General features: G+C 28.9%; 1 protein-coding gene across 1 annotated transcript; it reads left to right on the top strand.

Moving 5' to 3' along the window:
- Nucleotides 1–22,919: 22,919 nt before the first annotated feature.
- LOC113560180 (radial spoke head protein 9 homolog) lies at nt 22,920–24,292 on the top strand. Its single transcript, XM_026965936.1, has 5 exons — nt 22,920–23,146; nt 23,300–23,585; nt 23,673–23,835; nt 23,921–24,070; nt 24,135–24,292. Exons 1-5 carry the CDS (start codon nt 22,920–22,922, stop codon nt 24,290–24,292), a joined length of 984 nt encoding a protein of 327 aa, XP_026821737.1.
- Nucleotides 24,293–26,517: the final 2,225 nt, after the last annotated feature.

Here is a 26,517-nt window from a genome sequence, read left to right as displayed (position 1 = left end):
TACTATTATTATTATTATTATATAATAAATAATACGAGAGCGGCGACCGTATTCAACGCGTGACAGACGTTCGAAAAACGGTATTTAAAACCTAAATTTGTTATATATTTTTGCGCGGGCGCTCGTGCTTGTGTGTGTGTGTGTGTGTGTGTGCACGTGAAAAGATTTAAAAAATATACAAAACGTGCACTACACAATTCCGTATTGTTCTCTCTATCTCTCTCTCTCTCTCTCTCTCTCTCTCTCTCTCAATCTGTTAAATCCACCACGTATATACAGTTATGATGAACTTTTAAATAACAACGAACACACGCACACGCGAGCGCGCGCACTTGTAATAAATTTAAATATAGGTGTACCTGTATATACATAATATAATATAAATATTACATGCGTAAACCTCGATGTAATATGGGTATCGTAAAATAACAATACTTGCCGCCGCCCGTTCTGTATTGTCGTTGGAATAAAATATGATAATAATAATGTTATGTACAGCGTGCCTACATCGCAATAACTGTATATACGTTCGTACAGAGTGACCCCTCCGCGATTTTTTTTTTCTTTTAGTAATTAATTTATTCAAATTCTAAGTATAATTGTTAATAAGGACCATAATTTCAAATCTTTAGATTTCTATACACTAAATATACTATTATGTTAGTAACCGTATAAACTCGAGACTATATAAGACGAGAAACCTTTTCAAAAAAAGAACAAAAACGATTTGGATTTGGAAAAATAAGTTTGTACGGAACATAAATGTGCAAAAAAATAATCTAACTACTTTGAAATATGGTCTTTATTTGAAAGTTCTAAAATCAGAAAAATCGAATAACTAAATTTACTGTATTAGAAGACACAATTAGTGGGATGGGGTGAACGCGCTTGGTGAATCATTATACCGTATAATATTATATTGTTTTTCAATACGTGCGCGGACCGCAAACGAGTTTATATCGATCGCATTCAACAGTGCGCTATAATATCGATGCACAATAGGTAATACATTGTCTTCGCATACAATAATATTATGAGATATCTCATATTATTTCCTCGTGGGTTTAGCGATGGGGTTCACCACTACATAATAATATATTATATAGTATATATTTGACCTTAACCACGCGTGAACGATTACCAAATCAATAATCCATTCTCCAGTGTTCTAATCAGTGGTAACGAGGTGAGGCCCGGGAAGAGAGATAGCGATAGCTACGACAAGCCTTTAGCCTTAAATCACGTGTTTTACGTAATATTACATACATAGTATACATGTGTTGTACAGATTACACTTGTGTATTAAATTCTAAAATCCCCGAATATAATCTACAATAATTTTTTGATACTTGTAGTTTGTACCATTGATTATAAATACTATTATTTTATAGTTAATGATTATACTTAAACTTAATAGCCACAAAATAATTAAAACACTCAATTTTTTTTTCATTTTTTACATGTTATAAACATTATAAATACGAATTATTTTAAGAGGATGTGGATACTCGCATGTGTTGTCTCTGTCTTAACGTACATCATAACAAATTTTTGTTCAGAAAAATACATTTTGTGATGTTAGCTTTAATATTAGAGTAAATTTACCTATTATCAAATTTAAAGGTAAGAATATTATCTAAACAATGACATATGATTTTATTGATATTATCATTTTAAAATGAGTTACAGCTATATAAAACATACCAACTTTAAAATGTTCATAACTCACTTTAAATTAATAATATAATCATAATATGTCATTGTCAAGATAATATTCTTACCTTTGAATTTGATAATAGGTAAATTTACTCTAATATTAAAGCTAACATCATAAAATGTATTCTGCTGAACGAAAATTCGTTATGATATACGTTAGTAAGTCAGAGACAACACATGCGGGTATGGCGTCATCTGAACTAAAGAAATATTATACGTAAGTACTACCTGTATTAATTAATTAAATTTTTTTTTTAAATATCGTTTAATGTTTTACAATTTATTTGGAAAAAATAAATAAAAAAGAATAATTAGAATTATTTTCAAAATAATTGACATTTTAAGTATCCAAATAATTTAATGATATTTATATAGGAAAATATTACATATTTCCTTTTTCTGCAGCCAATGATTAATACTTCCGTTCATTAAATTGTTACACAATCTCGACTGGTGTTAATTATTGGCTCTAGTCGTATTATACATTGATTGTATTATCAAATTTATATAATTTCACTTTAAAATATTATAATGTTGAATATTAACAAATAATAATAATAATCTATAATATAATGATTATATACTGTAAAAATAAATAGATGGATTATTATTATTTTTCGCTCATAGAAAATTGTAGTTTTCTATCGGGAATTTTCAATCCTTCGGTTTATTTTCTATTGTTTTCAATTTTTAGTCATTACTGTTTACTAATTACACTTTTATTTTTGTGGTTTTACTTAAAAATTTTACAAAGAATATTCGTTAAAAATTAATTTGATTTTTAAATATTTTATATGAAATTAAATAATGTTAAAACTTGTAAGTATGCAAAGTTTATTTTTTTTAATACTACAAAAACCATTTATTATTGTGCCGAGATTGGTTACCACCGGCGTCATCTCAAAGTTGACAATATAAACGATTACACAAATAAAAATATGAAGATAAAAGTTGTTATAAACCATCAAAAATCACTGAAATTTAAGTACATTAAAAATTACATATTTTAAATAATAATAACAATGGCAGTATAATATTATATTATAGTATGACATATTCCGTATTATGTCAAGCCATCAAGGAGTCAAGCAAAAAAAAAAGTCAACATATGCTTATAGTCCCAGCCTTAATTTATAATAAGTATATTTTATGATGTAAACTACAAAACTACCTCTGTGTGTATGCGCGTGTGTCGTGACCCGCGACATATTTAAATCAAAATCAATGATAATTTGTCGTCGCTCGATTTCTAAATCATTTGACGGTTTTCGGTAATTGTTTCCTTAATCTACGAAAATTACTGTCGAGAAAATCGTCCTTTTACGTCGTGTCGTCCTGGATCGATGATTTCCCGTCCATAAAATAATATTATGCTCTATGTGCTGCGTACTCTTCGAGCACTCCCCTTCGGCACTCGTGCCGTCTAAAAGTCAGCCGAGAAATCTGTTGTCGTCCACATATAATTACTTCAGCCGTCGTCATGTTGTAGCGATGGTCAATCGATTGATTTACGTTATATTATTAAATATTGGTCTTGTGAAAAATTATATTACTCATATTATAAATCAAATTTTAATAATTTTATAATAAATATAACATTTTATATAATAAATTAACGATTTATCTCGTGAAATGGATTTGTAATTATTATATATATATATATATATATATATATATATATATATATATAAAAAGCGTTTCAGATATTAAATTTAACTGCTTTTAGGTTTAGTTACACAATTTTAGGTCTGATAAACGAACAGAAACATCTTAGGTACTTACCGCACGACTTTGTGCTGATGAGTAATAATTGACGAATGGAGAATTCGGTTAAGACACGGGACAAATATGCCTGGTAAAAACGGTCGATTGCTGTACCGTTAAGGTTAAAAATGACAAATCTGTTATTGATTTTACCGTTTTCGTTATACGTCAACAGGACGCATGGAATATTCAAAAAAAAAAAAAAAAAAATAACACAACAGTTAATATATTATATTATTATGACAATATTTCTATGCACGAGGACTTTATGTAAACTCCTCTGTTCGTTTAACCTTGTATACGTATACATGTGTCTATATATTTATAAACACACGATGACCTTAACGCATTTTCCATAGTGTTATATATTATTATTATCATTATATCATAAAAAATGTTGTTTTGTTTGATTTTATATTATAGTTTAAGACGCGTATACTCTGTTGCTATTATTATTATTTTTTTATTGTTGTGGTGTGGGTAGAGACATATTTTGAACTTTGGAGTGCTGCTAATATTTTTTGCCACCCCCGCCCTCAACACACACACAACAAACCGTTGTCAAAAAATGACAACGAATAATTGTTTTTGCCATTATATAATATGTCGTTATACTTTATTACCTAATCAAAAAAGGATGACAGATGATTTAATACAGAATATTAAACACGTGCAATACTATCCATTTATTATGTATATATAAATAATATTTCGTATTTACTTATCAAAATAAACAAAATATCATTATTATATATTTTTTTTTTCAAGCGTTTAAGTAACTGAATTATTATATTTCAATGTTTTAAGTGGTATAGGGTAGAGTACTTGGAAAGTACAATAATTAGCACTACATCACCTCGGTAATTTAAAATATAAAAGCTTTAAATAATAATTAATATTCTAATTATTAATTAAAATTTTATTTAAGAGGAAGCAATAGTAAAGTCTGTCGGTATAGGTCCACAAATTCTAATGTGAGTAATCGATCACACGCAATATTGGAAGTGCAAAAATAATTTTCGATATGTTCTGCATAAAACAAAAGTACGGTCGGTTGGAATTGGCACAGAGTATATTATGACAGTTATCAAGGTGTACGATAGTGACATATCTGAGGTAAATGAACAAGGGTAACTGTCTAGGGTAAGTTTAATTTTGAAGAAAACATTCTTTAATAGGACATATTATTAAAATACTCTACACAATAGGATCCACCAATAAGCGCGGATACCTATACTACTTTTTAACCAGCCGTTGTTACTTTTAAATAAAAATACGTATTTATGCAGTTTATGTGTTTTCATAGTCGAAAGACAAGCAAAATATTAAGAAAAAAATTCGTGGTTCGTTAAAAGTCCACAGCTTTTCGACATGATTACGTTGCGATAATGAGATGTTCATATGTTACGTGAACTGAATCTGTTATCGATAATGACAATTTAGATTAGGTTTATAAAAATATTTTTGTGGCTCACCATAGTTGGCATCTAATCTATCTAAAGCATAAAAAACTATCATGGAATATTTTAGTCATAGATTCATAGATATATCAATTTACCGGAAACGGTCGTACCTATAGATAATAAGTCATGCTACGAAATCGCATAAAAAATATATTATTTTACAGTTAAAATACAGAGACGTACAATAGTGTACAGCCACGTACAATATTATGAGTTACAGTACCTAGCCCTGCAGTTAGACACGATTTATTGTGATTTTAATGACACATTGTGGTGTATTTTTTTGGAAAATCAATGTGATCAAGTCTTCGAGTTTAACCTTATAAATTATAATAGCCGATAAGTGATAATTAAACTGACAAAATGGGAAAACGGAAAATAATGTGTATATTTTATACTTTTAAATGGAAGTCCATATACTAGTTTGGAACCGGCCGCAAAATGACACATTCCTATTCGAATCGATACAGGATAATAATTTTACGGTTTCCAAAACATTTCTAATAAGCAGGTGCTTCAAATCGAATTTCTTGTTGTTTACTATATGTACAGCGTGTATCGACAACTGCATTAAACCGTTGTAAAAATATTAATCAATTTGTATTTTACTTTAAAATTGAAATTGTTAAGCTGTATTACGACACTGCAGACAGTTACAAAACTCTCAAGTACACGATCGACTCACAATATTATATAGGCACCTGACATAACCAATTAAACAAATATAATATAAAACGTCCTAATAACATAATAACATACGTTCGTCGACTGAAGTGCTAATTTCGATCACGTAATTTCGAATTATCCATTCCGGTAATGTGCGGGTAACATTCGTCTCGGTTTCGACTGAACAATATCGTATTTCGATTCAGTTCCGTTTCGAACCGGTGTGCGACGACCTTTAAATATAACTCGAAACGTATCGTCCCCGAAACAGTGCACTGACACGTCCTTCATGATATAATTTAGACGAGAGAATAACGTCCACGTGTGCCGTTTTTTTTTTTTTTTTTGATTTTTTTTTATCATCTAGAATGACGTACACAAATAATAACGTTTGCAGCGGGTAGAACCCGTAGGTACGCGTAAAAATATGCACAGTCGTAATAATAATAATAATAATAATATGTAAAACAATGTTATGTAACACACAACATTATTTCAAGACGGTTGCTAATATACGGTTGTCTCGTATTCGCTGTATTTCGGTAAACATCATATAGTTATCGCGGAGCGAGTATAGCGCCATAAAAATAATTGGTTTATTTAACGCAACCTGCAGTGAGTCGGTGTGGGCTGTGTGCACTGCAGTGTGTAGTCATGATATTATTACTGTACAATAATATGTTATTTTGTTCGCGAATCTGGAAAAAGATGCGACGGATTCCCGTATAGACGGGGTCTTACTACGTCAGTATATTCAGTAGGGTTGCCATAATTTCATCGATTAAATCCGGGACAGACAGAAAAAATAACAAATTAATTATTAAATAAATATTATTGAATCATATACTAGCCATTGGGTATAGAGTATGACTTAGTTTTCGGAAGTTGTTGCATTTGCATGTTTCTTTTTTGAACCATTAGATTTATTGCCAAGTGAGCTAGAAATTCGTTCTAAGACACTGCGAAAAACATACCAAAAGTTTATAGTGCATATTTGGTGATTTTTAGATTTTAGAGCATATTAATTTTACAATTTTTTTAGATCATATTTTATAATTTATGAAGATTTAGTATGAAAATTTGTAAATAAAAAAATAAATACAATATTGAGAGATATTAGATATTCTTGTATCGTATTTATTTTTTTTTTAAATTACGATTAAAAATTAAAAATCAGAATTATTTTTATTGTTTTACTTTTTCCGTGTTTATAATACTTTATAAAATATTTCTGCAAATAATAATTTTGTGTAAAAAATAAAATATTAGTGCATATTCGTATTTTTTTAGTGCATTAAGTTCCGAGCCCTAGCAGTATGTATTACAAAAACCACACAATAGGTTATAATGTTATACATACTACATTATTATTTTATATTTGGCATCAACGATTTATAAATTATTCGTTATAACAATAACATTTTGACTCTCGATTACAATTATTATTTGAAAAAGTTATCGAAATTAAACAATTTTAATTTTTCCTAAAACCGGGACACATAGGCGTCCCGAAGTTTATTTTCGGGACACCGGTACACTAAGTCAAAAACCAGTGACAGTCCCAGAAAACCGAGACGTATGGCAACCCAAGTATATCGTTTTATAATAATATGACATTCATGACTCATCGTGTTTGTCGTCGTCGATCGTGAGTTCGTGATAAATAAAATAATATATTATGCTAACTATCACTTATTTAGATTTGTTCGTTGTTACATAATAATATTATAGATACGTAATAATATTATATTGCCCACATGAGTACTTCTGTTCGGAAATATTATTAATAAAATAATATTACCTCATTAATTGTTACGATAATAGAAAAATTAAAAAAAAAAAAAACCATTAACACTTCTGCCCACGTCTTGTTCCACCGCAGGTTTCCGCGTAGTTATAATGTGTTTTTATGACATAAGCTAAAATATACTCTTATAGTTTTCATAATTTTTAAGTTGTAACTTGCTAAATTTGCACACAACGTGTATTATTATATTTTAAGACTCTTTACTGTCGTGTGCTGCCTAGACGGCATATACGGAAATTAGCTTACGAGAACCGCCCCCCTTGTCGAACTGCACGACGACACACTAATTGATTCGGATGTTTTTTAATTGGGACATTAATTATTATTATTAAACGTGTATTATACGACACGTCGTTCTATAATAGACATACATATGCATAGCGAACACATCACATAATGTTATAATATAATATTGCGGGCATTTTTTATGGGTTTCTGCACCAAATACGTTTTAATTGTTGATGTTATTCTAATCTATATACGAGGCTAGGATTTATATGCACTAAAAAATCATGGAACACGCTCTAAAAGTATTTAAACTTGTGCGATTTATAGTTACCACGCTGATACGCGCTAAAAATAGCAAAACACCTATTCCAATTATTGTTTTCATTTTTTTTTTTTTTTAACACGAAATTACGATAATTGTATTAGTTATGACGATAGTTATAACGATAGGTACATGTATATTAAATAAAAATAAAAGAATGTGTATATTACGTATGTAACACATTAAATATTAATACAAATATAATATGATGATGAGGTATTTTTTTTTATGATAGATATGTTGCTTATTTTATCCAACATTTTTCTGGTTAAAAGTGATACGGAGATTCGTGTATTACAAAATCATTTTGGAATCGTTATATTGAATAATATATTGTTTGTGTTATGAATAATTATTAAAGCGTAAATGTAATTATTGCATGTTTATAAATTTTTTCATTTTTTCACTTATTTTTAAATATATATTTTTGTACCTATTGTAGATGTATTGCATTAATAAATTGTTAGAGTTCAAAAATGAACAAACAACTATTAATGTTTTACAGTGTTCCTGTTCGTTAATAACTATATTAATTAATATTTAATACTCAGTATTACTTGTTGTTTACTGGTTTTAGGTTTTCGTATACCGACTTTCTACGTATACGTTCAATTTGAGTAGTTTTTAACAATTTTCAACTATCGACAAGCTTATATAGGTGTATGTAGGTACTATATCAACAACGAGATTTCATTGCATAATTCCACAAGTGTTTTTCCTTATCTCGTGCTATATTTTAAAACCATACACTCAAGTGTCAACGAATATAGTTAAACGGACTTGAGAACATTTTAATTGAACGTTATTTTAGGTTTTGAACGGAGTGTTGAATTGGATAAATAGTGATAACTATGTTTTTTTTTGTGCATGAACACGTTTTTTTATAAAGCATAAAATCAGAATGCTCTGATATTTCGGTAGCAAATTAGATCAACTTGTCACTCCGTGAAGGTCAAAACTAAAAAAAAAAAATACGTCTGGTAATTTTCTTAATAATTAGGAAAATAAAAATAAATTTACGAAAAAACGGGATTGTATACTCGCAACAAGAATTTTTAAGAAGATTCGTTTTGTTATTTTAGTGTGATTTAAAAAAAAAAAAAAATAACACTTGACACTTTGACACTTGAAATGTTCTTTAAATATTTATACAAGCATTTTCTAAATATAGTATAATTTTCAGATTATTTTGGATCTTTTTGCGCTATTTATAGACATTTGAAATTGTTTAGTATTTTTTTTTAAATATTGTTTAAATTTTTTTACTCCATTAAAAACCTGAATATATAATACAAGATTCCTAATAAGTTTTTCTTACTAGAATGAAACAGAAAAACACTACATTTATTTTTATACATTTTAAGTTAAAATTATACGACCAAATTCGATATTAGGTTAAACAACGATTTTTGTTATTTTATTGTTATTCAAATAATTATTATCAGAGAGCCAAGGATTAGAGAATTTATTATTTACTAATCATGTTAATATATTTTTTTTAAATATTTTGACTAGTTTTAAGTCATTTTCCACGAGTTCGCGAAATCATGAACCTTTTAACACTGATATACGTTAGTCAGTATTAACTTATTATAATGTAATAAACTAATATCAGTTACTAGATTTCCTAATCATACAAGACAACCACGCAAAACATTAAATGTTATCAAATTAAATCTATTGATATTTCAATTAAATTGTAGCTTAATTTGTATTACCTTATTTATGTTTTGACATATTGCGCTCAATAGTGGTTTATTTATAAAAGTTACCTTTGACGTTTTGTCTGATTTTTGAATTGATTATTGATCGTATTTATATAATATTATGCCGTTCACGTTGTTTATGCCGTAGACGATTGTGCATTGGCTAAGATTGAAAAGGTAGAGAGGTATCGTATAATATACGTATACAATTCGATCAATATTGTCATCTAATAATATTGTGTGAAATATGTTTGTTATTCTACTCGATTGCGCTAGTAAGTGATATAAAGTTATCATAACCGTTATGACTGATTTGCACCATTATAATTATTCAATAGCCCAGTGGCGGATCCAGAGGAGGGGGAGATTTGGACGATCGCCCCCCTCTCGTTCTCTCAAAAAAAAATAGTTCAAGTCCCTAATTTTAGTTTTTGACGTAATTATACTTCAAGGGTAACAAAATTATAGTGATATATTTTTTTATTACTATTATCTACTATAAAAAATATTTTTTTTGTTCTGTACGAGACTGTGAAAAGTAACATATTTATGTACCTAAATAAATACTTTATCAAAATTAATGTGTGCCCTTTAAAAATCACCCCCCCCTCCTGTTATCTTGGTCTGGATCCGCCCCTGCAATAGCCTATTATTATAGTACATCAATTCATATATTTATAATACACATTTTACTGAAAATAAATTCCTTTCGGCTCTCGAGGATTTAGAACCGGTGTTCTCCGTTTGAACTTCTATAGAAGACAGCAATGCTGTAACGGCAAACACGAAGGTAGGGCCACGATGCATAATAATATGATGCAAATATATAGGCGGACAATAATAATTATATTGTGACTACGCACGATCAGACGAATATTTCTGCAACAAAAATATGAATATTAATAATAATAATGACTTTGGTAAAAATTTACCAATATTATTTACGCGTGTTTTTTTTTTTTTTTTTTTTACCAAAATGTTTACCTTATTAAATTTAACGAATTTACAAGGCTAATTATTAAAAACTCGACAATAATATAATGGGTTTATGTTTTAATCAAGGATAATTCAAATATTTATAGATTTTAGACTGTTCTGAAGACGGTCATAAATTATATGTATTTCCAATTTTTCTACTGATTTCCGTATTAAATATATCCACCTATCCATCAATCATCGATCGGTTAAATCAATATCAACAATTAGACCTTTCTCCTTCAAACCATTTTTTCACACTGACACATATTTTTGATTATTTTTATTATTTCTTATAATATCTAGAACCAAACTATAAAAAGTAAAAATAGATATTCTAAAATCTAAATTCAGACTGTTATTTAAGTTTTTTTTAAATACATATCATATTCTTAGTGGTAATATGGTATTTTCAGAAAAATAGCAATTAATTAACACAAAACACTGTGTCAAAATAAACAATATCATATTATATCACATTTATCATATAATATTTATATCTACTAAAGTTGGGAGGAAAGGCGTTTATGAAACTGTACTTACGTTCTTTACGTTAATGAATAATAATTAATAAGTATATATTATCAACATTTACCGAATTCATGATAAATATAATTAATGTGCATTTCTCGGCTCTAGTTTTAACCAATACAATTCGATAGTCTTACGCGTGTTCGGCAGCCGTGGTCAATGAATGAAATCGCAAAAACGGCGCTGCAGAGCACCTCCAGCATTCACGCAACTTTTGGTATAATATCTACAACTCGTTCACGATTTAAATTGACGACTCAAGTGTTCTTTGTAAACGGTCAAGTGTCTGCGAAATAATAATAATAATATGACGCTGCACGAATTCGACTGTCCACTCATAGAGACAGCAACAAACTGATTTCTCTATTATAGGGATGCCGATCGATGAAACGTAATAACGCGATATTTTGTCGTAAAATGAAATATTCGATCTCTGGCTAATTCGATTTAATTTTCGCGTTTTTATCAATTTTATCGAATTTAAATTGTGTTTAAGAAAAAAAAAATACACCATTGCTAACAAGTTTATTTATATTGTGTTATTTTCGGGTCTCGGTCTGCGTAGAAAAATCCGATTATACATTATGATACATAATAAATCATAACGTGACGTAAATTGCTTACATCATTCGCAGTCGCACCACACCTATGGTTTACGACGACTAGCTTAATAAACGCACGACGTAGATTCAAAGATGGGCAAGCTGTTCATACAATTAACTTGAATTAATACAACGTTCAGAACGTTAAGTGTTATAAGTTAATAATTAACGCATAATATATATAATTTAACTATACAATTTTAAAGTTAGGTGTATCTATGTAGGAAAATATTAACTAAACTTGATTGAAAAAAGTTTATTATTATTTTTATTTTTATTTTTTAATTAGCACTTGGATCACACAGTTTTGGTTGCGTAACTTTCAAATGTACAAATAACTAACCTCTACTCGTTAAAAAAATATATTTTATTTTATACGATGTCTTATTGTTCACTGCAGTTGTAGTGAATAGAACAATCGTATTATACATGTCCGTGTGTACTAATGTATATTAATTATAGTAATATCTATTTATTTTCTTACTTCTATTTAAAGTTATTGTTTACAACGTGTTTATACAAAAAATAGAAAAATATTTTCAATTTTATTATTTTTTTGAAATTGTATCCATACTTATAGATTTAAGATGATGTTAACGTGGCTTAACTAAGATCTGTATCTATGGTTTTTCAAATCAACCGAGAAAAGTTGCAATGTATAATTATACTAATCTATTGTTAAGTTGAATTGTGTTAAATAAAGTGAATATTAGAAAGTCGAGTATTGTTAAAAAGTTGAAATCTTTCTATTAATTAAAAATTAACTTTTAACTCGGCTTTGACTTTTCAATAAGTTGATTCCCACGCCTTTCCGGCAGATTTTAGATTGTGTCACTCCTCGGTCTACGATTGACTTACAATGAGTTACGATATTTTTTTTCAATGTATCTTTTCTATCGCAGAATGGACTTATTCTAAATCTATATCTTTTATGATATTGTATACAATTGCAGATTATATTGTGAATTATAATTTATAACCGTACTGCAGATGAACGGTAATAGCTTTTTTACAACGCATATGAAACATTATTAAAATACTGGGAAATAAAAAGTAAATATATACGAATAAATATACATCAATAACTCATAGAATTGACAACATTAGTTTTTTTTAATTTATAAATGTCTGCACTTACAATTTCAATCTATCGTGATGCGTATATATATATTATAATAATATGCAATCGTAATAATCTAGAGTGGTATTTTGAAAAAAAAAAATAATCAAATCTAATTCCGTTGTAGGCACGAGAAGTGTTTAATACCACTGTAGGTTAGGTTACGACAAAGTACAGCCTATCGCCTATGTCAAAACAATATTATCCATTCGAAGCGACTGATGTCTAATACCCATAATATACAATGTATTTTCTTGGTATAAACTTCACTGGTAATAAACTTGTGTGGCACCGCACGAAAGCTGTATACTTATATATACTGCCATGTGAATTTTATGAAATACGTGTGTATAACCGGTGCCCTATACACAAGCATGTAATTATTTTATTAGAAATATTAACGTAAGCGCCCTATCGAAATAGGCGTTATCGACATCGTTGTTAATACCAATTATATGAATTTTTCCGGTGAAAGTCGGTTCTGGTTCGCAAACGACCTGCGCCTCCGATGGGGTAAGTGGTGCCCCCCCTTAAGGAGCTGTACAAGGCAGATCAGATGCAAAATATTATTCTATCTATTTACGCGTACCTACGTATATCGCGGTGAGCATAAATTCGCCACTGTTATACGGAATTCTAATTAGAATACCTACGCGTATCTGACTCGTACCTATATATCGGTATATTATAATGATTTGTTTTTCCCCGTCACAGTTCGTTTTTCAATAAAACGATACCCACTCGAAGTGTGGCACAGATATCGACGAACGACAACAGGTGTGCGCGTGCATTTAAAAAAAAAATTGTATATTAAAATCGTCATAAAACCGCTTGAATTGTAAAACGGAGAGTGTGTTTATATAGCGAGCGCTGTCGTACGACACACGACGCGTCTAAATATAAACCCATTAAAAAATGTTACATATTAAATTATTGCTCGTTACGCGATCGACCGTGGTGTACCTACGGACGCTTGGGATTGAGTGGTGTGTATTGTCAAAAAAAAGCTAATGCCATTATATGGTATGTTTCTTTTTTTTTTTTTTTTTTTATCGACGAACCTGCTTATTATTACGATTTCATACACGCGATTCCATTTGTCCTTATACTATACCGCGTTTCGAGCGCACAACAATTATTTGGTCATGTTTGACATCGTTACAATAATATTGTTTAAATGCCACTCGCACGTGTTAAAAACTATATTATAATAGCCCAGGCGCGCCCTGTGATTTTTCATGTGCCCTATGCCTCAATCTACCTTAATAATTAAATTCATTCAATTTTAAATAATTTTTTTAAAGCGAATTTAAAAAAAAGTTGAATAATTCGTGGTAATGAATTTAAGATTTAAGCAGGATAAATTTTTCTTGGTTGATGCTATGGCATGCATGTTAAATATGAATATAACTCAAAATACTACAAAAATATTGCTAACATTTTCTAAGGTTTCAGAGGAAGATTTAATGTAGTAATATGAATTCAATCAGTGGAGGATCCAGGATTAAATTTTTTTTTTTTTGGGGGGGGAGCACAGTCCAAAACGCAAATCTTAAATTTTTTCAGTAATTAACAAATACATACAAATAGACAATAATTTTAAATGTGTATATTTAACTTATGCCAATAGGGGGGCGAGGCCCTACGGACCCCCTTAAATAGGCCACTGAATTCAATATTATGGGTAATAGACGAATGTCTCTCTAAATTCATAAAATATATTTATGATTTCTAGCTAAAATAAGATAAATAGGTGAAATAGGTAAATAAAATGGTGATCAGACATCAGAATAAGGCCGATGATAAACATGGGCACTACCCGATTTTAGAGTGTGCGCACGCCTATGCCTATGATGGTTATACGACAATAATAATATAATATTGTGCGATATCCGTTTTCGCGTCTTATGAACTGAAACGTATTATTATGATAACTGCAATCACACGATACGATGACGTCTACAAATGTTCGAGCAGAGGATTGGGAAATATTTCGTGCTCCAGTGACATTATTAGCCTTTTGGGTGAAAATAAAACACGCAGTGGTATGGAAACACTTTAAATTCCTTAGCCGATGAGGATTGCAAATTTATGATATGCACCGACGGTCCTGCATTTATTTTCGTTAGACGTAGACGCACGTAATAGAAACTTACACAAAGGTTACCGTACGAAATAATATATGTGTTATAAAATCGACGTGGGTATCCACCCATAAATGCTATAATATGTATACATATTTATGACACACGCGAGTACACCACAAAGAAACGTTTAACCAAACGCGGTTCGTTTACTTTTCCCAAAACACACTTTGTAACAATATATATTATATAAAATATAAGAAATATACAGATATAATTCTGAATGCCTCGATCATATATACGAAAATACAACGTGTACAAATACAGTTGCTGTCCAAAATGGTTTTACTACGTGTAGTACAGACGTATTATAGTCGTGTTAGTTTATTGTATACAATTTATATATATATATATATATAGGTAATCGTTATATCGCCAAACAGAAATTTTCTCGGTAAATGTGGCTGTGTTTTGAAAACATTTTCTTTTTTTTTTTTAACAAAACTTTTAGAATTCATAACAATTTACAACACAATATTTTTGAAAAAAAAAAATATTTTCAACGGTTTTTTCACCGTTAAATACCGGTTTAATACCGTTATATAATACATTTTTTAATTTAATTAAATGTACTATAGATTATAAAATGTTTTTAAATTTTTAATTATACATTTTGGTTGATAGTAGTATAGTATATCAACATCACAATATATTACTATTAAAATTTCATTTTAAAAATATAATTTCAGAAACACATACATTTAGAGAAAAAATTACTGTTTGGTGTTTAGTGATAAAATAGTATTACGCTCTTTATTGTATTATAATAGGGCATATGCCAATATTGCACCGGATACCGCAGGTACAGAAAAATAAATTTATGAGATAGAAAAAATGTATACATTCATATTGTGCCGATCGGTTTTGATCACTATTCCATGAATCTATTTTTATGTGTTCAAAAAGAAAATAACGTTAAAAATCACATGTACAAAAAACAAAAAAAAACCATAGTTGAAGAAAATATATCCAAATATGTAAAAGTGAAGTTATATATGTTAGAATTCTTAAAAAAAGATAATCTATCACTACAAAAAAGTTTAATCGAGCAATAAAATGAAAATCTGTATAATAATAGCTATATTATACATTTTTCTTTTTTTTTTTTGAAGAGTAAAAATTGACACTACAATACAAGTTTGGTCGTACAACTCAAGAATTGTGTAACGCATTAAATACGTTCTCTTAAATATAAAAATTTAACAACTAAGACAGCTTTTGTGTTTTTATTTTGATGCGATCGATATTCGATATACACATTTTTATTATAACTTTTCTGTACTGGCACAATAAATTATAGACGTATGTTATACGGGTAGTGTCCCAAAATCGGCGCAATTGACTAACAACGATTATAATAATATGTCGTATTCGTACTCGTTTCGTACCCAGTCCCAAATTTATTGCTAATAATATATTATCGTGTTGATGAGCAGTGCCTGTACTTACCTGTGCTTATGTCTTTTCTCCAATAACGTCAACCAAACAAAAAAAAATGATACAAAACATCCGTTAGTAGTTTAATACCTGTACAACATCTATAATATTATAATACTTACGCGTCGTAATCGCCCGTTTGCAGTGCAGGTCGGTGTCTTATTATATTAATATTCAATTCTCGTAACAGAGAAACGAACAATTTTTTTTTAGTTCATACACGAACGCGAGCAAACGATAACTGAATTTTAAGTAGACATCAATCGACACGATGAAAGGTACGGATTTCGAGTGATAGGCCCACCGGTATTATTACTATATAATCCACATTATGTATATATTATACGTGTCTTATATTTATAATTTAGGTTTAGGTAAACTGTGACGCGTTTTCTTGCGGGGGATTTAAAATTTTGAAAAAACTTTCTGAAATATATTTACCGTTATAAAAAGCAATTTAAGTTCGGTATGGCTACGGGTTTTTCGATTCTGATAGTATACAACTTTTAAACCGGGTGAAATAATATTATTACAACGTCACATTGTGACAGAAAGGAAAAGCGTAAACCATCGATACCGGATATGATGATATTATATAACAACATTGAATATTTATAAGCGTCTGACAATATTTGATCCTTTAAACAACAGAACCTCGTTTACATTTTCATATTAATTCCATTAGTTTTTATCATATCATCATCGTCGTCGTTGTTATATTATTATTATTATTATTATTATTATTATTAACTTTTCTCGCTGCATATAAGCTATAAAGTGTACTCACTAGACTTTATTATTATCGAAAAGTTCGAGTTCTTTCCAATAACCTATTCTCGAAAAAACGAAGGTAAACAACTTTATATTGGTAAGATAGGTACTTATATATTATTATATAGGGTACAATGTGTACGTTATTCGATAAGATATTCATAATAAATTTTAAATATCTGCAGATACGGAGACTGACAATTTATACGACGTCAAAAACGACATTCTGCGGGAACGGGCGTTTATACCTCATAGTGTCGAACACTCGTATTATAGACATGCGTAGTAGACGACTGCAAGTATATAGGTGACCCGAAGTTGGCGAATTCATAAAAAGCACTAATTCACGCCGTAGAGCCAAATTTTAGAGCTCAATCAGTGCTCTCGAGATATATAGTCCATAACTTTATGCATATACTCATATGTACAAAATTTAGCTGCATATTATACAGATAGATCGCCGTGTCATCCTATTTACCAATCGGTCGCACTTTACGATTTCACCGTTACAAAAAATGCGCAAGTTTACCATCGTGGAAACACTATATATACTATAAAATTGCAGTTTCCTGAAGTCAAAAAGGTCAATAATATTTACGCGAATTACCTCCCGATTATATACGATATTCGATTGTTTGCGAGTTCATTTCCGGGACAGATCTACACTAAAATGTATATCAATATTTAGTAATAATAAACCCCGCAGGTTCGTATTGATAAGGCGTTCTCTCGCGGGAACGCTAAGCGTGCTAGAATAATTATAGGGCGTTAGCATCCATTAAATAACAACCGTTGTAATTGATAAAAAATAATGTTGAAAATTCGACATAATCGCTGTAACTGATATCAGGCCCTATGTAGTATGCAGCAATCAGTACTCTATACCTATAGTCTATGTATGTTATAGCAGCAGTGCACGGTTGAATGGTTCTAAATTCCGACCATACAGTATTGCAGTTTACGAGAGATAGGTATACCGTGCTGCAATCCATAAGTCGGTACCTATCTATACTCAATACGTATTATTTAAATTCCTGATAAATCATGACTTATATAATAGGTAATTTATGAAGTATTTATAGGATACTACTCATAGCACAAGACTGAAGTGCAATATTTAAACCTATTGAGAATTTAAACTATAGGCCAATACATATTATATAACATAAAAAAGAAGTCTTGGCAAACCGGCATGATTATTTTGAAAAAAAATTTTCTAATGACATGCATTACATAATATATTGATCCACATATTGTGGTTTGCTCCTGGATGTCAAATAGCTTAAGGCTGTTGAAAGCGGGTCGTTTTTAAGGGGTTGTATTTAGGCAATATTCGGTATCCATTGTGATCTAAGTGTAACTGTGTGTGTTGTTACTGATCAATAGTGTGCGTGAGTTCCCTGAACGCTTTATGTATCAATGATAAACTACGGCTAAGATTCTTGGAAATCGGTACGCGCAGTCACACGTCACTAAATTTTACAATAAAAAAAGTTTTTACATGAAAATCCCAAAAAGAGTAAGAAAAATTCACCCAGTACCAAAAGTCCGATTTTAATTTTAAAACATATTTGAATTCCTTATTCTTTTTTTCTAGGTTATGTAGTAAATGGATTTTTGATTTTTTGTTTTGTGTAATTACTTTATAGTAATAAATGAATTATATGTATATATAGTTTTTTTTTTAATTCACCTTACTTTAGTGTTACTAAAAAAAAAAAAAAAAATCGAAAACCCATTTCCTACATAACTTAGAAAAGAGAATAAGGAATTCAAATATGTTTTTAAAATTAAAATCGGACTTTTGGTACTAGGTGAATTTTTTTTTTGCTTATTGGTCTAAACACACGAAAAAATGACGAAAAAACGACCAGCTTTCAACAACCTTAACTGCACGGTTCTCGATACCTTGTTGTATGTATAATTAAATTATATCGTAATAAATAAAGCGAGTTATGTAATAAAATCTTTAATTTAAATTTAAAATTATTTTCTTCGTAGAAACTGATTTTAATTTTGTTAAAACACAAATGCATTGTAATGAATAATTCAAACAATTGTTAAATAATTGTTAAATAACACGACAAAATAATGAAATTAATAAATTTGTAAGGTTAATACAAGCGTGTAATGCATAATATTATGTCAAGATTTGAAGTTTCAAATACTTAGAATCGATAGTATAATAATATAATGAATGCTTGGATTTCATGAATTGATTGAGTTATGTATATATACGTCTTATTTATAAGAAAATAATACAAATTTAATAATTGATGTCATTATTTCACGTATAAATAACGTAATACAAATAAAATAAATAACAAAAAATATGAATCGAATAGTAAATGCCAAAATGTTGTACTTGAACGACAATTTAATTAACAATATATTTATACAATAAATTATATATTTTTATTATTATACCGAAAAATGAATAATATTATTTAAAGAAAATAAATATTAGCTTTTAATAATACGTACAAATACACGAGAGTAATAATATAAATAATATCTTACATAGGAATGAAATAATGTTTGCTCTATTTATTATGTTTAAGGGTTTTATGTTTGAAATAACAATTCAATAATAGGCAATAGCTATATCGAAATCCCAATTTTTCAGAGAAACGTAGATGGTTAAAAATTGTATATCAGCGAGTTGATAAAAATATTATAAATGTACAACGCATCCTAGTGATATTACCTTTAAAGTTACGAGCTCATCATCGCCTATAATAAACTGCATTCAATAAAAACTGCTAAGCTAAAATATAGGAGAAATACCACTTAAGCATATTATATGCATTTTAGCATATTATGCTTTTAATATTTTTTGAAAATAATAGACATGACTTTAGTACAATTCATTGGTGAAATAAGAATTATGAAAAATACACTAGTACAACTCGAGTTAAAATCTCTTAAGTTCCTTCACAAAAAGAAAAAAGCTCTCTACCGACGCCTCTCTAGAACTCACGCTCGAATGTATTGTTGGCCACTACGAAAAATGAAAGAAAACTCTAGTTCGATCCGTCATTGTTGTCATACCGCGCCATGTGAATGCCGGTGATATACATTATATATACTTTTAGGTCACTGAGAAATTGACATCACAGCGACCAGCAAATGATCGAATGGTTTTATTTTATTTACTATGGGCGTATTATATTGAGAAGTATACGAGCGGCAAAGGCCGAATTCAATCACGATTTTTTTCAATTCACATATAATATATCATCTTCCACAATCTCATTCGATTTTATTTCCTTTAAAAATATCAATCCACTTCAATATTAACGCCCGTAGAGCAAGCTTGTTTTTTCGTGAAAATATTTTTTCCGTTATTGAATCAGATAAGTAAAAATTACAAACACTACTACGATATTAAACTGAAAAAAAATTGTCAACTAATATCCAAAGTACATTATTAAAGCGTATTATTTGACAGTTTTTAAAAATCCCTTAGGCTAGGTTATCCCTTTTCATCATATTGATATTGACATTTGTTAATTTACCTTCCTACGACAATCATTTAATGAATACTAAAACAATATTATATTTATTTGCATACTAAAGAATAAATATCGACTTTATAATATTAAATTATACAATTTTTATTCTTATATGATCTATTTATATGATATTTGTTTTCATTTTCTTTGAATATTGATTTGGGAAACTTCGAAAAATTTTAAATTGCTTACTTAAGCGAAAATAAATTATCAATTAAATTCAATTATGCAAAATTAAGTTAAATTAAAATTGTTGTCGGTATATCATCTTTTTATGTAAGTATAATGTATATTTATTATAATACACAGTCGGGAAATTTCTGTATTGTTTCGTGAAACGATTGTACACAGCATTTTAGAAATAAACTCTGTTTTAGAAAACATTTTCAACATGATGCATGATGCATAAATTATTAAACATTTTAGTCGACTTTCGTGGAGGATTTCTGACTGTCAAAATATTCGAGGACTGTAATAATTTCGTCGTGATAGTCGATAAAATTCATTAATATTGATCAACATATACAATTCATAACTACTATATCGGGAGTAGAAAACATAATATGCTATAAACTATCATAATAATAATATGTTAATTGATTAATTATTTATAATTAGGTATATTAGGTTTTAAAACATGACAAAAAAATTGGCTTTTTTAAGGAACATAATATTTTATGATATTAAATTATAGTTACTTCATTTTTATGTTAAAAGCTATTAATACGATTACAATGATTCAAATATCATTCGACTTTCATAATTTATTGTTTAATTTTTTTTTTTTTTTATTTGAACGCATTAAGTCAATATTTAATTTACAATATAAAATACAATTGTTTGCAAACATTTATTTTAAAAATGATGTAAGTACCCTTTAATGTATACCTTATAAATTTTAATATTGATGTACTTACTATACGATATGTGTGCTTTATTAATAGTTCGATATTATTTATGATTATGACTTATTCATTACGTAACCACTAATAATAATTATTAGTTTAGATGTTTTGCGCTTGGAAAAAAATTTCACCAAGTTAAAACTATGCACACTTTAAATAAAAAGCGTTATTCATCACCGTGAAACGTATACAAAAATGTATTTTACAAAAGTTAGAATTATTTCATACATATATATTATGTATTATGTAAGATCATATTGATATTCATAACATTCACGTTACTATTATTACTGTAGTTTAATTTTTTTTGCACTAAAATATGACTAAAATATTGTTTAAATTATTACATTAAAAAATATTTTTTCAATTATTAAAAATCAAATGTTAATTTAAAGTTTTTCATGTTTCAATTAATATCATTAAAAATTAATGAAAAATGATGCTAAGCTATCTTTTAGAGTAAATACACGAAACACATTAATGATAAAATTAAATCACACAGCGTTAAAATAAAAAAATTGAAAATGCAATAAAGTTCGTAAAGTTTGAGTTCTACATTGATAAATATATAAAGTATATCTCTATGACTGCGATTTAAGCCAACATCAAGCACGTTTGTGTTTATTTAGATATGCGGTATAGATTACCCAAATGTATTTTATAAAATAAAATACAAAAAATTACAATAAAATACAATAAATTTGTTGTATACGTGTTCGATGCACTGTATAGCGGCTATACCTATAGAGACTGTAGATATGATATAATTTAATATTGTCATTTGTATTGTGGATATAGAAAATTACTCATATAGATAAAACAAAAAAAAAACATGTGTTGCGAGTGAATACCCTTTTCCGCTGAATTAGTCATTTTTATTTTATTTTCCTGGAAAAAATCCAAACTTTCCAACTCGTTTGGTTTGAAATTTAAAATAGCGTAGGTATAGCTATAATAAGTTAAATGTTAAACACACAGAAAAATAATAAATAAACGCTAAAAAAAACTTAGATATTATTTCTTTGAAGTCACAACAGTTTTTATTCTGATAAATATGGTAATGATTCAAATGCTATATATTGGAAAAAAAAATCGTTCATTTAATTTTAACTATTTGGCTAAAAAATTACACATTAGCGACACACCGGCGAATCTTAAAACCATTACAAATGTAATTAATAGTCGTTAACAACGTACATAATTGTTTATACGAAACAATAAATTATAATTTTACTGACAGAAACACCATGGACGTAAAAGTTTTTCATTATTTAATCGACGCGTTAAAAGTAGCCGGTTGCTCTATATACGAAGACAATATACCAGTTTTGTACAATTCGTTAATTAAATTACAAGGTGAAAATCATTTCAATTCTGTTTATTTGTGGGGCCGTATCGAAACATCGACCAATGATTATTACATTGCTTATGGTCACCAAAAAGATCCAATTGAGAATAGGATATTTTTTTACACGTAAGTTCACAACCGTAATCTGTTGAGAAGTGTCGGGCCTGTAGTTACTGAGTCCATCGTATAGTTTAAGTTTGACCGTTAGTACTTAAACGATTTTATGTACACCACTCAACAATTCCGTTGATGATTTATTGTATAATATTATTAAAACAGACAAAACATTTTGGAATGGGATATAATGCCCACCGATTGGTCAATACTCGAAACGGATTTGGTACGAAAAATAAAAACTAAGTTGTACGGCAATCCAAGATACTTGGAGTGGGTAGATAACTCAAATAAAAAGTCACAAGAGACAACAGAATATCCGATAGCGCCGAGCGTAGTAGTAAAATATGAAGATTACATGGAAAGCGGGGAAGAAGACGTCCATAATGCAGAAAATATAACTTTTAACGATGTCGTATCAATCGATGAAGCCGGAGAAATGATGGAAACGGTATAGAACAGGTTACTTTTTGTTAGAATACTGCAATCGTCGTGTTATTCAATAATATTATATGCATTGATTTGGTGCTCATTATAGGAATCTACTTTTGTCGATCCTTCTAATTTGAAAAATTCGATTAAAGAAGAAGATAGACTGGCCATAATCGTTCAAATGATTGACAACGAATGTCACATAGTTCCACGAGGATATTTTTACAAGTTACCAAACGGAAACATAATTAAAGCTCCTTACTTTAAGGGTATTCACCTATACGTTTTTTACGGAATTAATTTAAATATTAGTTTTAAATTATTTGCACCGAGTTGAGTATTTTATGATTTCAGGTTTAGATTATTCAGAAGTGGGGAATGAAAACAATTTTTTACACATAAATCCACAGTATTGTCAACCTAAAGGTCCACAAAACGATGTACGGCCAGATTACAATGGGTCCATTGATTTTTTACAATCAATAGATAAGGATATACCAAAAGGTAAATTTATTATTAACTTATTACTGCCGTAAAAAATTAATGAATAATTTTAATTCGCTGTTAGGATGTTGGACTTCTCGGATTTTATCAAATCGATATTTCGTTATTCACAATTTACTGTGGCCAGGCGCTGTATTCTTTCAAGATATGAACACAGGCATCCACGGTTACTTTTATAATGGATATGGCCTAAAAAATTTAGATTTACCGTTTATGATCTGATGTTATATCTTTTTTCATAAGTGTATTAAAATATTTTTGTAAACATTTTAACTATATTATATAGTCTGCAGAGTTGTCATATTTTTTTCAGTTTATTTGGGTCCACCTGATTCGTGATATTATTTTGGTTGTCAATTTTATTTATAATTATTTATGTAATTATAACTAATTGACTGTCTATAATTGTATTAAACGCCTAAATATATGTATCTTAAACAAAATCGTGAAAATAAGTCAGAAAAAATAAACTTTTTTTTAGACACCGATAGAAAAAAAATACAACGAATGTTTCAAATATGTGAAGTATAATATGCTAGAAATGAAGGACAAATCGCATTTTATTTTTATATTTATAAAAATAATATACTGGCGCACAATTTCCGTCAAGTGGAAATCAATATTTACGTACTATAATATTATATCATTGATTTTATTTACAATTTAAAGGTACCGTTGTTAGTACGAGTATGTATTTACTTATAACAATGTATGATTATTTTCATGAAAATTTTACGATGCAACATAGAGATTTTGACATAATTATATTATCCGATTGACAATTATTATATCAAATTTCCAAATACTAGTATATACAGTTATTGGCGAAAAATTATGAAATACGATATTATAATATTTCGATGAACGTGAATAAATAATATTACACCCGAGCACTGAATCTCATGTGTATAAATTACTGTTCTTCAATGAATTGTATAGGCTACCTAAATCTATAACCGATTTTAAATAAGTAAAATTATACTCACACACACGCATACACTGATACGATACAAGTAGGTATATTGCATTTCCAATATGATAGTTGTTATGCAATTTTTAGTTTTATTCGTTCACACTCTATCCAATCTATCCGCTTATACAGAGTGGGGCAAATCAAACGGTGCAGTTTTGAAATTTTGATACTTCCCGTGTGGTGGGTATGGTGCGGTTATGATGGTCTCATTTCGTCGAGCAGACCATGCCATTATTAGCCATTATCAACAGGGCTTCGCAGTCCTTACGTTTTTTGAAAATGGTCGTCTCTGAGGAGTGATGTGGGGGGCCCGTGCGCTCACCAGATTTGAACATTTTGTGATTTTGCTTGTGGGGCTACATGAAGGAAAACGTTTTTAAACATCGGCCTCACACCTTGGAAGACCTCAAAAAGCGAATTAGGGAAGAAATTGGCGCTATACCACTTTACCAGTCGAAATGTGTCAAAATGCGGCCGAAAACTTCAAAAATTACCTTGATCACCTAACCTGCTGGCGGCCTTCATCTTTCTGATGTAATTTTAAAAACTTGATACATAAAACGGCATGATGTACTGAAGAAAATTAAATAAATATAATTTCTGAAAGTTGCGTAGTTTTTTTTTTTAATAACCTTTCAAAACTGCACTGTCTGTTTCGCCCCACTCTGTAGTTGATATAAATTTTTTGAGTTTTGAAAACGTTAAATAATATATTATGTTAACGTGCGTTGTAACTGTGCGTATATGTGTGTGTTTGTAAAAAGTTTATGATCAAAGAAATCGTAAAAACAATGATTATGTTTAGCGGAGAGACTGTATAGAAATATTCTAAAATAAAATAGGGGAAAATGTTACAGGATCAAGTTAATAAGTTCATGCGCGTTCAGTAATATACAAGGCTAGGCAAGTTAATGATTTTTTTTAACTCAGTTAAGTTAAGTTATTATGCATCAGTAAGAAAAAATTAAAAGTTAATAAAATTTTTGGTTAACTCAGTTAAGTTAAAAGTTAGTACACATTTTTTTAAAACTTTTTATGAAGTTAAAAAAAAGTTTTTTTTTTTTTATTCGTTAGCGTATTTTATTTCTTATCAACACACAACTAAATTATAGACTATAATGCTTATACTTCATACAGCATACAGTAATTCTATATTTTCATATTTTCTAATATATACAGAGTGTTCCTTTAGTGATTGGAAAAATGACATTTTTAACTAATAAATTCACAGTAAAAATATTTTTTGACATGAAAACGACTGAAATAATGAATGTAAAAAAAAAAAAAATTACCTTAACTTATTTCTTAAAATGAAAAATAAATTCGTTAATTTCACGTTAATTAAAAATAAATTTAATAAGTTAAGTTAAGTTAATTAAAATCCAAACGTAACTAGTTAAGTTGATAAGTTAAAATTAACTTAGCTTTTCACTTATTAACTCGTTAATGCCTAGTCTTGGTAACATATTATGTA

Source organism: Rhopalosiphum maidis, chromosome 3, assembly GCF_003676215.2.
Source record: "Rhopalosiphum maidis isolate BTI-1 chromosome 3, ASM367621v3, whole genome shotgun sequence".
NCBI lineage: Eukaryota > Metazoa > Arthropoda > Insecta > Hemiptera > Aphididae > Rhopalosiphum > Rhopalosiphum maidis.
Note: the sequence above shows the minus strand (reverse complement) of the source record. Positions and strands in the feature narration are given on the sequence as shown.

Excerpts from the sequence above, each read along its gene's own strand:
- LOC113560180 (XM_026965936.1), top strand. The coding sequence starts at position 22,920 with ATGGACGTAAAAGTTTTTCATTATTTAATCGACGCGTTAAAAGTAGCC. Across the intron at positions 23,147-23,299 it reads AATAGGATATTTTTTTACAC|ACAAAACATTTTGGAATGGG; the intron begins GTAAGTTCACAA and ends TTATTAAAACAG. Across the intron at positions 23,586-23,672 it reads CCGGAGAAATGATGGAAACG|GAATCTACTTTTGTCGATCC; the intron begins GTATAGAACAGG and ends TGCTCATTATAG.